Source organism: Macrotis lagotis, chromosome 4 (genome assembly GCF_037893015.1).
Source record: "Macrotis lagotis isolate mMagLag1 chromosome 4, bilby.v1.9.chrom.fasta, whole genome shotgun sequence".
Classification (NCBI taxonomy): domain Eukaryota; kingdom Metazoa; phylum Chordata; class Mammalia; order Peramelemorphia; family Peramelidae; genus Macrotis; species Macrotis lagotis.
In genome coordinates, this window is record NC_133661.1 from 272,266,867 (window position 1) to 272,279,706 (window position 12,840).

The 12,840-nt window shown below is 38.5% G+C and overlaps 1 protein-coding gene across 3 annotated transcripts in view; it reads left to right on the forward strand.

The window, feature by feature from the left end:
* Positions 1–12,840, forward strand: part of ACTN1 (actinin alpha 1) — a 106,234-nt gene that overhangs the window by 43,723 nt on the left and 49,671 nt on the right. For all 3 annotated transcript variants that reach the window (XM_074236046.1, XM_074236047.1, XM_074236048.1), the window contains exons 2-3: positions 5,450–5,564; positions 9,899–10,018. In XM_074236046.1, coding sequence (XP_074092147.1) covers positions 5,450–5,564; positions 9,899–10,018 — 235 coding nt within the window. The remainder of the gene's footprint in view (positions 1–5,449; positions 5,565–9,898; positions 10,019–12,840) is intronic.

Below are 12,840 nucleotides of genomic sequence, written 5' to 3' on the forward strand. Positions count from 1 at the left end.
ATTTTTGTTTTGTTTAGTTTTTTAGTATGACAACTTTAATCATTTGCTGTGTAAATCAGGGATATAAAACCTGTTGTTTGGGGAAAAGAGGGACTTGATTTCTTATGGTCAAAATGAAATTTTTCTAAAAGGGGAAGGTAAAGTCATTAAAACTTAACAACTGAATTTGGTTAGGAAGGGATGCAGTTTGAGAGAAATGAGGCACACTTTGGGTGGGAAGAAAAATTTATGTTGTTTGGATGACCTATAGAAAAAACTTTCTAAGGAAAGAGATTTCCTTGAAAACTTAGTGTGCTCTCCCCCCCCCCCCCCTTCTCTTAAGACCTTAAAAGGGGTTGTGTTTTTGGCACAAGAGAAGCCAGGACTCTACTATAAAAGGAGAGGGCTCTCCACCAAGGTGTCTGGGAATTTGGGTGCCCAGAGTTCCTAGATTAATTCCTGGGCATGAGTCATTCTGCAACCTTGTCCTAATAAGGTAGTGACAATAAGAATGGCAGAAACCAGAAAACTAAGTTTAATTAAGTTTGATCTTTCTTAGGAAAGTGAAGTGGACAAGAGGTATGTAGAGAGAGTCATTGTGGTCAGGACCCCATAGCTGTCTAGGAGTTCAAACTTGTAGCTTCACACAAGGAAAGGAAAATGGTTTTCCTGGGTGGGTTTAGATTATCAGTTCCTTAGCTTCTGAGAGTGGATCTCTGTCAAAGTTGGTTCCTCTGCCCTTCCCTCCGTTTCTCTGCCCAGTTTCCTTTTACAAAGTAATAGTGAACATACCCAGAATCATAGATTAGTTTAAAGGATTTGTTTAATACTATCAGCATTCATCATTCAGCAAAGAAGGCTGGTCCTACTCTTTGTCACTATCCCTTTAGTAGAAAAGATTTCATATTTTTCAGACTTGGAAAAAATAACAAAAAAGTGCACTCATACCTTAGGCAGGTTTTTCCTGTTGTGTTCCAAGGATCACAATGGTTGTTATTCACTCCATGAAGCCAAATTGGACATTAACCAATGGAATATGAATATCTGTCAGCCCAATACTTTGCATAAATCATAGAAATTATAGAACTTTAAAGTTGGGAGATTCCTTATAAAACTAAAGTCTTCATAAATTAAGGCCCAGGGAAGTCCTATACATATCTGTATTTGGCAAGTGTCTCAGCAATATTTTTCACACAGTGTGGAACAGTGGAATGAACCTGGCTCTGAAATCAGAAGACCAGTGTTCAATTTCCACCTCTGACAATTCATACTATATGACCTTGGGTAAGTCACTGAACATCTCAGAGCCTGCGTTTCCTCATCTTTAAAAAATGAGGTCATATCCAGGTGTAAGTCACTGAACCTCTCTGGGCCTCGGTTTCCTCTGGGTTTCCCCATATCTCTCGATCTATGAATGATTCTGCTTATTGAGGAAGTCCAGATTTAGTATAGGATATTGGAACCTATAAGTATTTATTCTGAGAGAGTTGGTAAGACTTTGCTGGTCTAATGTATTGCTGAAATATGCCTTGATAACTTGACTAGTTCTTATTTTTTCCACTTAATAGAAGTAAGAAGAGGCAGTGTATAGAAAACTGGCTTCAAAGCCAGAAATACTTGTTGTTAAAGTCCTGCTTCTTACATATTGGTGTGTGATCCTGCATGAGACCATAACCTCTCAGTGTTTTTGGCAAGATTTTGCTAAATTTGAGAGAAGGTACTGACCTACATTCAGAAAGGGAATTTCATCCTGGTAGTTCATTTTCTCTCCCTATTTTATTTTATTTTTTTTTAGGTTTCGCAAGGCAAATGGGGTTAAGTGGCTTGTCCCAGGCCACACAGCTAGGTAATTATTAAGTGTCTGAGGCCGGATTTGAACTCAGGTACTCCTGACTCCGGGGCCGGTGCTCTATCCACTGCGCCACCTAGCTGCCCCTAAAAACATTCTTTAAAAAAAATTAGGGAGGGGAGGCTAGGTGTCGCAGTGGATAGAGCACCGGCCCCGGAGTCAGGAATACCTGAGTTCAAATCCGGCCTCAGACACTTAATAATTACCTAGCTGTGTGGCCTCGGGCAAGCCACTTAATCCCATTTCCTTGCAAAAAACTAAAAACAAAACAAAAAGAATGTTTTTATTTTTCTCAATTTACATGTAAAAAGGTTTTCAAAAAAATTTTTTAAGATAATTTTTGAGTTCAAATTTTCTCCCTATGTCCCTCTTGACCCTCCCCACTCCTTAAGAAGGCAAGCACTTTGACATAGATTATACATCTGCAATCATGCAAAATATTTTCATATTATCCATGTTGTAAAAGAAAATAGAATGAAAAAACCTCAAGAATAATATAGTAAAAAAAATGCTTCAATCAGCATTCACACTCCCATCAGTTATTTTCTCTTGAAGTCCTTATTTGAGAATAGTTAAGTCATTCAAGTTATTCATCATACAATATACAATTTTTTCCTGGTTCTGCTTACTTCACTTTACATTAGTTCATGTAAGTAATTAGTTCATGTAAGTATTTACAGGTTTTTCTGAAAACATTTTGCTTCTCATTTCTCATAGAACAGTGGTTTTGCATTATATTTATATACAACAACTTATTTAGCCATTCCCCTATTATTAATAGGCATCCCTTCAATTTCCAGTTCTTTGCCACCATATGAATAACTGCTATCGTTCCTATTCTTTACAATAGAAATAAAAGGTCAAATTTCAGGGCAAATGTCTATCTCTAACCTCTGTTGTACGGGATACATTGCACACAGTATCATAGTGAAGAAAACAGTTACCTATTTGACATTGCATTAATACTGACCCTCTTTTGTAAAGTGCCCTGAGATCACTTTATCAGAGACTTTGTAAAATAGATATTCAGCATTTGTCTTTCCCTTTACCATCTGCCCTCCTGTCACCTGATCTCTCCCTGATGCCCAGGGTCCTTCAGTGTAATGGTCCTGCAGCTGGGCTACCTGAAGAACAAAAAGATGCTCATCTAAAATCTGGGGAATATGCACAAGGTTTAAAGAGTGATGGCTTCCCAGGGAGCTGAGCTGTTGTTGTTTGCTTCTGTTTTCTGTCAGCTGAACTCTGTGATTATCTGTGCCCAATCCCCCCTGAAAATTTGCTCCAGGGACACTGCTACCAACTGCTAGACTCCTCAGGAGCCAAGGACATACAGATCCAGTTCCTCTCCTCTCTCTTTAGTAAAGTTCTCTTGTCAATTTAAGAAACATTAAGGTGAAGGCAAATGTTGTGTAATGAAAGGGAAGCTTGGGACATCTGAAATGGTCAGATAAAACTGCAGTCTCACCATATTGGTGAGAAAGCATGGAGTGCCAAGAGGATAAAGTCATTCATTTCCGGCTCTATTCATAGCCTTCCTTGTTAGGATGATAGATTCTTGGATTTCTAAAGGCTTGGAGCTACACTGCCTCTTGTGGAAGGTTGGGAAAATAGCCATCTCAGTGTACCTTGTGGGTCAGTTCAGACTGCCAAGGGTGGCTACATTACCCTGTGGCATTTACCATATATTTTCTCCAAGCCAGGGGTTCTTATCCATGAGAGGTATAAAAATATATATATCTTTACTGTCATCGTGGAACAATGTCCTATAAGGTAAGAGAATATAGGTTCAAATCTTGACTCCAACTTGTCACCCAAAATCACACAGCTAATAAAACTATAGTAAGTCCTTTCATTTATTTGTTAAACGAGTAGGCTGGACAAGTTGACTTCTATGTTTCTCTCTAGCTCTCAATCTATTATCCTATGATTCCAAAAGAGATATGTTAATTAGATTGCCCCCGCTTACACCTGATGTCCAGAGAAAAAAATTGTCCAATAATATATCCAGTCCTGAGCAGCTAGATGGCAAGTGGACTAATCTTCTTGAGTTCAGATCTGAAAGGAAACATTATTATGGTGCTTCTATCATCCTCACTCTCTTTTCTTCAGTCTCTCTTTATTTTACTGCTTCCTTTCTTGGTGCCTGTAACCATGAAAGTGACTCCCCATAATTTAAAATAAAATCAAACAAACTTTCACTTGATCCCAACATCCAACCAGTAAACCAACACTTCTCCTTCTCTTCTGCCAGACTCTGAGAAAATTATTTGCATTAGGTGACTTAACTCATTTGCTTCTAAACCCACAGCAGTCTAACTTCCAACTTCATCATTTCATTGAAGCTGCCCTCTTCAAACTCAGAGGAGTCTTCCTTATACCTGGCCTGATATTCTAACCACTAAGCCACTTTGCTACCCTCATGATATTACTTAATTCAGAGAAATCAGGAAGAGCCCAAAGGAGTAGGGTAGATATGAAAACCAATCTAGCTGTGTCCTTTAGACTGTGGTGTAATGCCTGGTGAACAAATGGTTGGCTGGTATTTTAGGTGAGCTTGAGAAGGAAGTGAATAGTCATGCTTCTTGCCCTTCCTATTTATCACTGAGGGTAGGCATTTGATTATAGAAGGAACTTCAGGGGTGGCTAGGTGGTGTAGTGGATAAAGCAATGGCCCTGGAGTCAGGGTTCAAATCCGGTCTCAGACACTTAATAATTACCTAGCTGTGTGGCCTTGGGCAAGCCATTTAACCCCATTTGCCTTGCAAAAACCTAAAAAAAAAAAAAAAAAAAAGGAACTTCAGCAGTTCTCCTGTGAGGCCTGAAAAACTTGTGAGATTATAAGAAGTCTACCCAGACAAAACTGAGAAGGACAAATTAGTCTTTTGTATCTTCCCACTATTTTTTTCCATTCCCATCCAGGTTTTAGGTATTCAGTTCAGGCCAGTCTCTCCCCATCGTATTACCCCTATCCTGTCCTAGATTTTTCTTTTCATTCTACAATCACTCTTTTACCCAACAAAACTTAGTGTTTCTAGTGATTTAAGGACACTGTCCTCAGTAAGTTTTTAAATTGGAATGACATAATAAACTAATAGGAAAGTGATAGTATTATTTCTGGAGATGGGTTTCTAAAACACCTAATATTGTTACTTTCTGTAACCCAAGGAAGAATTCCATAATGGTGAATTTTAGGGCCCAAATTGTATAGGATAACTGATGATTTTTTCAATATAATTTTTTTTTTAGGTTTTTCTTTTTTGCAAGGCAAATGGGGTTAAGTGGCTTGCCCAAGGCCACACAGCTAGGTAATTATTAAGTGTCTTGAGCCGGGATTTGACCCCAGGTACTTCTGACTCCAGGGCTGGTTGCTTTATCCACTGCACCACCTAGCCACCCCTTTTTCAATATAATTTAACAGATGTGTCAAGTACTTGAAGGTATCAGATCTTTATTGTAGAGTGGGAAGGGAAAGTCACTGCATAAAACTGAACTGAAACCTCCTGTTTGCCCATCAGTCTTGGAAGTGAAACCTTTTCAATCAGCAGCTCCACAGAGCCACTGAGATAACAGTATGGCACCAGTGATCTGGGGATTCTGATGACTCTTCTTTCTTTTTCTTAGACATTCACAGCATGGTGCAACTCACACCTCCGAAAGGCAGGCACACAGATTGAGAACATAGAGGAGGATTTCCGTGATGGCCTCAAGCTTATGTTGCTGCTGGAAGTCATTTCAGGTGAGCCTGGAATCAAGAGTTGACTGAGGTAGAAGACTGAACAAGGTCAGGGTCCAGTTAAAGCCACTTTCTGTATTCTATCCATTTTGGAGAAAGCCCAGGGTTAGGAATGAATAACCCAAACCTGTGGTCAGTCCTGCATCTGTCTTTGAAGACCAAGAGATAAGGAGCAGAAGTTCTTAACCTGGGGTCCATGAAACTGTCTTCTAAAAAAATATTTTGGACACTGTATTTCAGCATAATTAGTTTCCTTTGTAATACTATGTATTTTATTTTCTACATTTAATACCAATGGACTTCCCACACTGAAATTTATAAATAAAGTACACATTTATTTTCTACATATTAAAAACATGATTCTGAGAAGAGATCCATAGGTTTTAGATAGGGTTGTTTAGGTATTTAATCTCTTCTTCATTTAACCTGGGAAACTTATATTTTTCTAAATATTCATCCATTTCACTTAGATTATCAAATTTATTAGCATAGAGTTGGGCAAAATAATTTAGAATTACTACTTTAATTTCCTCCTCATTGGTGGTGAGTTCACCTTTTTTCATTTATGATACTAGCAATTTGGTTTTCTTCTTTTTTAATCAAATTGACCAGAGGTTTATCAATTTTATTGGTTTTTTCATAATATCAACTTTTGGTTTTATTTATTAATTCAATAGTTTTTTGTTTTTGATTTTATTAATTTCTCCTTTAATTTTTAGAATTTCTAATTTGGTATTTAATTGAGGATTTTTGATTTGTTCTTTCTCTAATTTTTTTAGTTGCATGTTTAAGTTAATTGATTTCCTCTTCAATTTATCCATGTAAGCATTTAGAGCTATAATATATCCCCTGAGATTCGCTTTGAATGAATCCCATAGGTTTTGGTATGTTGTTTCATTATTATCATTATCTAGGATAATTTGTTTTTTGGTCCACTCATTTTTTAAAATGAGGTTATTCAGTTTCCAATTTGTTCTGGGTCTATATCTCCTTGACCCAATATTGCATATGACTTTTATTGCATTGTGATCTGAGAAAGATGTATTCACTATTTCTGCCTTTCTGCAGTTGATCATTAGGTTTTTATGTCCTAATACATGGTCAATTTTTGTATAAGTTCCATGTACTTCAGAGAAAAAGGTATATTCCTTTCTATCCCCATTCAGTTTCCTCCATAAATCTACCATGAGATCCATAGGTTTTACCAGATTGCTAAAATAATCTGTGATATAAAATACTTTTTAAGAACCCCTGAGAAAGAGGAAAGAACTTTCATCATGAAATATTGGAAAGGCTCTTAGTATCTCTGGGTCTTAGTTACTTCTTTGACCTTTAAAATCTCTTCTAGAACTAATGTCCTGTTTTTTCCTGGTCATGAATACAATGGAGGCTGATTATAGCCTGAAAACTCCAACATGGTTGACTTCACAAGGCAGACTTCTAAAACCCTAGAAATTCCTTTTGGTTTTGCCCCTCAGCAGAGTTGGTTCCTCCCCCTCTGGAGGTTGGGGGGGCAAAGTAGTTTCAATCATATTATTTTTATTTGTTTGTTTGTTTGTTTGTTTTTAGGGTTTTTTTGCAAGGCAATGGGGTTAAGTGGCTTGCCCAAGGCCACACAGCTAGGCAATTATTAAGTGTCTGAGACCGGATTTGAACCCAGGTACTCCTGACTCCAGGGCCGGTGCTTTATCCACTGCGCCACCTAGCGGCCCCCAGTCATATTATTTTTAAATTAGAATTCAGAGTTTGGGAACTTTGGAGCATGGGGGTCAGAGAAAGAAAATGTAGGAGAGTAGAGGGAAGATGTCTAGATGGCTCCACCTGCTAACTGCTCTGTAGAGTGAGATGGGAAGAATCCCAACTGACCCTCCTTTCACTGAATGAAGCATTCATTAAGCCTGTAGCTTAATTGGGCTCACTGCAAGTGATGTAGGGAAGTCGGGGTCATAGGAATCACCATCTGAGAAGGGAGAAAGTGCTTGTTGGTGCCATGCTACCCATGTTCTGTCTATGCCTTTGGAGAGATCCTTTATTAATTGATAGAAGATAGAATCAATGAATTAATGGATTTCTTCATATCCTGAGAGACAGATATATAGAGATATATCCTGTAAACCTTTATAAATGGAAAGTATTGATTTAATAACAAAACAAAAATCAAGCCTGCTTGGTTAGTTGAGTCAGACTGTATCTGAGGAAGGAAATCTGTTCACCACCTGTATGTAGCCCATGAGGCTCTTGTCTGTGTGAGGGGCCCTGGTGGGGAGACCCACTGCAGAAGAACTCAGGGAAGGGCAGTCTCCCTAACAGGACTGGAGGTTTCACTGAGCAACTCTTTCCCACTCTGACCCTCAGGAAATAGAATTAGGTATTGAAGTGGTGCTGAGTCAATCTTTGAATATGGTGGAAGAATGTTGTAGGATAGGTTGACAAGAAGCATATGACAGTGGCTGGTTTGAAGTCTCTGGGAGAAGGGTTTCACTCCTGATACTGGAATTGGGCAAACAAGTTCTCTGAAGTATCTTGGCTTTGTTTTGGTCATAAAGCCTGTGACGTTTTTAAATGGAGTTTTAGAGGCAGAAGAAGGGAGGGCAGGGCTTAATGAGAAGCAAATCTCTCAGCTCAGTGAGCTGGTTCCCTTCCATCTGAGTGACTTTTATGTTTACTTCCTGCTAAAAAAGTCAGAGGCCCTTTGCCCTATTGCATTAGAACTGTAAGTCTATTTCAGTCTCTTTTTTTGTTTTTGCCAAGTTTTATTGATACCTGTTGTTTTTATAACATGATTCCCACCTTTAATTCTGCCTTCTCCCTTACTACCACTTGTTGCCACTTACCACTGAACCCATGGAAGGGTTCCATGGAGGGTTACATGGAAGTAACCCTCCTTCAAAAAAAATGAAAGGAAAATGAAAATAGATTTAAGCTAAACCAAACAACATGCCTCTGCAATTTGATAGACTAGATCTCTATCTCTTTCTTGAGAGGAAAAAAGTGAGTTTCATTTTAACTTCTCCAATAACAGAAATTATTAGACAGCTAGTGCGTGAAATAGATAGAGGGCTGGGAATGAAGCCAGGAAAATTCATCTTCCTAAGTCAAATCCATCCTCAGACATTTACTAGCCTTGTGACCCTGGATAAGTCACTTAACATTGATTGCCTCAGTTTCCTCATCTCTAAAATGAGCTGGAGAAGGAAATGGCAAACCACTCCAGGATCTTTGCCAAGAGAACCCCAAATGGGATCACAAAGCGTCAAATACTATTTAAATAATTAACAATAAAATTTATCATTACAGCTGAGCAAAATAAATGATTATACTGGCTATGTCTGATTAGAGTATGCTTATTTCTGCATTCATAGCCCTTCATCTCTGTTGAGAATAGGGAGGAAGCATGCTTCATTCAGAATTCCCTGAAGCTCTGATTGATTAGAGTCTTGACATCTTTTCATATTATTTTCCTTTGTATTCTGAAGGTCATTGTACCTTGTCTCTTGATTCTGTTCAATTTGTTCTGTATAAGTCCCTACAAGTTGCTCTAAGAATTTATTTAGCTATTATACCACTCCAAAAAAATTAAAAATGCCTTTAGTCCACTGTAGAAGAATCTATATAACTCACTGTAGCATAGGCAAAAGTCTCTGGTGACAGTAATAATGATTCTTTACCCCAGTGGTTTAATGTTTACAAAGTGTTTTTCTCATGGGAACTCTTTGAGGTGAGGTGGTTGATGTAGATATTATCCTCATATTATAGGGGAGAAAAAGGAAGTCCAAAAGATGAAATGACTTCCCCTAGGTTATACGGCAAGTTATACAGGAACCAAAACTTGACCTATGGTCTTATGATTGTAAAATCTATGTTCTTTCCAGTGTACCATATGATAGTTTCAAGAGATGTCCAGGGACTGAACAGGTGTTGGGGGCCTAAAGTGTCATTGGTGTCTTGTTATGACTTGGACCAGAAACATCTCTCTCTGTCTTTTTTACCATCTTGATTGACTGACAAACATGATATATTGCCCTTTCCCTCCCCACCCTGCCCTCCAGGTTCTGAAGGAGGTAGATGTTTGAAGTACAGAAATGCCTGGTATCTTGGAAGGAGAGGAAGCAAGACCTGCAGATTCTCTTTTCTCCCTTTTCTCTGCTTATACTGATGTTTTTTGCTCACTGAAGGGACAGATACATATGTTTCTTGCTGTGCTTCAATAAATGTCCTGATATAAGATTCTTCCTTTAGCTGGTGGGGGTGGGGGGGTAGTGACATATTCTCCCTTTATTTGAGTGTTTTATTTTTCTCAAACTTTTCATTTTTTCTTTTTGGTTCTCTCTAATTAGGTGAACGTCTGGCCAAACCTGAACGAGGCAAGATGAGGGTGCACAAAATCTCCAATGTGAACAAGGCCCTGGACTTCATTGCTAGCAAAGGGGTCAAACTGGTGTCTATTGGAGCAGAAGGTAAAAACTTGCCTCTTAGGTGGTGGAATCTGGTGAGACAAATGGTGGTAGTAGATTCAGTAACCCCCCACACCAAAGCATTGGGGGACAAATGTCCAGTAGCACTTGTCTTATGGGCCTCCAGGTCATTTATATTCACATCTTTTTCCTCATATTATATCACTGTCATTCCAGAGGCAGCTGGGAGGCCTAGTGCCAGGAAGACCTGAGTTCAAATGCAACTTCATTTACTTCATAGGACAAGTCACCTAACCTTGGTTTGCCTCAGTTTCTTCATCTATAAAATGGGGAATATAAAGCATTTTATATTAACTATGAAAATATCATGTATTACCTGTAAAATAGGACCAACCTCCCAAGGTTGTGATGAGTGTCAAATGGGACAATAATTATAAAAATTAACAGAGCCTATAAAAGCTATATAAATGTTAGTTGTTGTTGATGTTGTTATTTATTTCCTAGGACCAGGATTCCCCTGCCATAACCAGAACACCCCCCCCCCCGTGTTAAGCATAACAAATTAGATATTAGTAAATTAGTTATACATCGACTACAAAGTTCCTTTGAGTTTTTCATATTTGTCATTTTTTTATGACTCAGTAATATTCTATTACTGATTTACCACAAATTAGTTAGTCCTTTTGCCATTGACAGATATTGTCACAAGAGCTCATTTCTTGGACTTTTCTATCTCTCCAGAAAAAAAGCTGTTTGAAACCAATTAGCTAGAAGCTTATGGGGGTAGGCTGATTAAGGCTTTGCCACAGACAAAATGAGCATTCTATCTGGAAGTAGACTGAATTTTAAGAAAGATTTTCAAGTTATCACTGGACAGGCTACTTACTGCTTAAGAACCTTTAATAACCAGAATATATGAGGATTTTGTAGAGACAAGAAGGTGTAATAAGTCCACACATTTTCACATACATGTGAAGAATCCTCTCCTCCTCTTCTATTTTTTTTTTAACTTCCTGGCTTTCTACTTCTTGGATCAGATCCAGACTGTTACCAGAAGGGAAGGGCTTATTTTCCTAGCATTTACAAGGGCTGTGAGGCATCTTCTGAGGGAGTCAACTTTTATAAAACTCAAATTCATTAGTGCTTTAGAATTCACAAAGTTATTTTCCTTAGTCCAACAGAAAAAAGTAGTGTAAGTTTTAGGATTCTCATTTTACATACATAGATTCTGAAGCTGATGGAGGTCAAGTGACTTTCCCAAGGTCACAAAATACACACATATTGAAAGGAGCCAGGTTTCTTCACCCCAAGTTCAGTATCCTTTTCACTGCACTGCTTCTCAATAAGGGGAAGTCCACCTACTCAATGGAAATTTTTTAGAGGCTGTTCTTGTAATAGAAATCACTTGAAAAGAATGAGAATGATGACAGTATGTGAGGAAACATTCTGTATAAAGAGAGCTAGAGACTTTGTAAGAGGATGCTGAGGATGATGTTCATTCCTTCAACAAACATTAAACATCTGTTATCTTGTAGCTATAGTGTTTCTTTTAAGGCATAGTACTAAGTGCTGGGGTTACAGAAAGGAGACCAAAATTGTCCTTGCTCCGAAGGACCTTAAATTCCCTTTGGGGAAAGCAGACTTTTTTTTCTTACATGTAGATAAGTTCATTTTTTTTTTCTTTTTGATTTTTGTCAAGGTAGTAGGGTTAATTGACTTGGCTAAGGTTACACAACTAAGTAAGTATTAGGTGTCTGAGGCTGGACTTGAATTCAGGTCCTTTTGTCTCTAAGGCCAATGTTCTATCCACTATGCCATCTCTAGCTGCCCCCCATGCAGAGAAACTGATGTAAAATATTTGTAAAGTAATCCCAGGGTACTAACTACTTGGATAATCAGAAAAGACCTCAGTGGGAGTCGGCATTGAGTTGATCTCTGAAGAAAATTAGGGGTTCTGAAAGGGGGTGTGTGTGTTTCATTTCAGGCATAGGGGATAGCCTCTGTAAAGACACAAGGCAAAAGATTGTGTGTCATATATAGGGAACAGCAGGTAGCTCGGTTTGGCTGGAACATTGAGTGGGTGGGGGAGTGGGTGGGAGAGCATTGAAACCAGTTTGAAAAGATATGTTTGAACCAGATTGTGAAAGGCTTTACATGCCAAATGGAGGAGTTTCAGTTTAAGTTATCCTGTAGTCCATAGGGAACCATTGAAACTTCTTGAGCAGGGGAATGATGGGGTCAGACTTATGTGGGCAGGAACCTGGATGACAAGCTCTGAGTCTGAAGAAGCCATCAAGGTTATTCTCTACCTAAATAAGAGGGGTCTGGAACAAAGCCAGCAAAACAGTTATTTACCTTTGCTTTAAGACCTCCAGTGAGAGGGAATTTGATAATATGAGAGGCAGCTCCATCAAGCTTTTTGCATATTCTAAGTGTTAGAAGGTTTTCTTTTCTTTTTTCTTTTTGGCCTTTTGCAAGGCAAATGGGGTTAAGTGACTTGTCCAAGTTTGCACAGATAGGTAATTATTACATGTGTGAAGTTGAATTTGAACTCAGGTCCATCCTGACTAGAGGGCCAATGGTCTATCCACTGGGCCACCTAGTTGCCCCCTAGAAGATTTTCTTTACCATCAAGTTTAAGTCTTCCTCTAGTGCTACTATTTTTCCATAAGCACCACACAGCATAAATATTACTCTTCTTTGCATGGGCCAGCTATTCAGACACTTGGAGATGACTGTTTTGTCCTCATTAATTTTCTCTTCATAGACCAAGAAAGATAAAAAAGGTAGGATGTTAACACCATGAACTTGAAACTAAATAATATCCAAAGAACTAGAAGATCTCCAAGCATCAGACAAGGCTT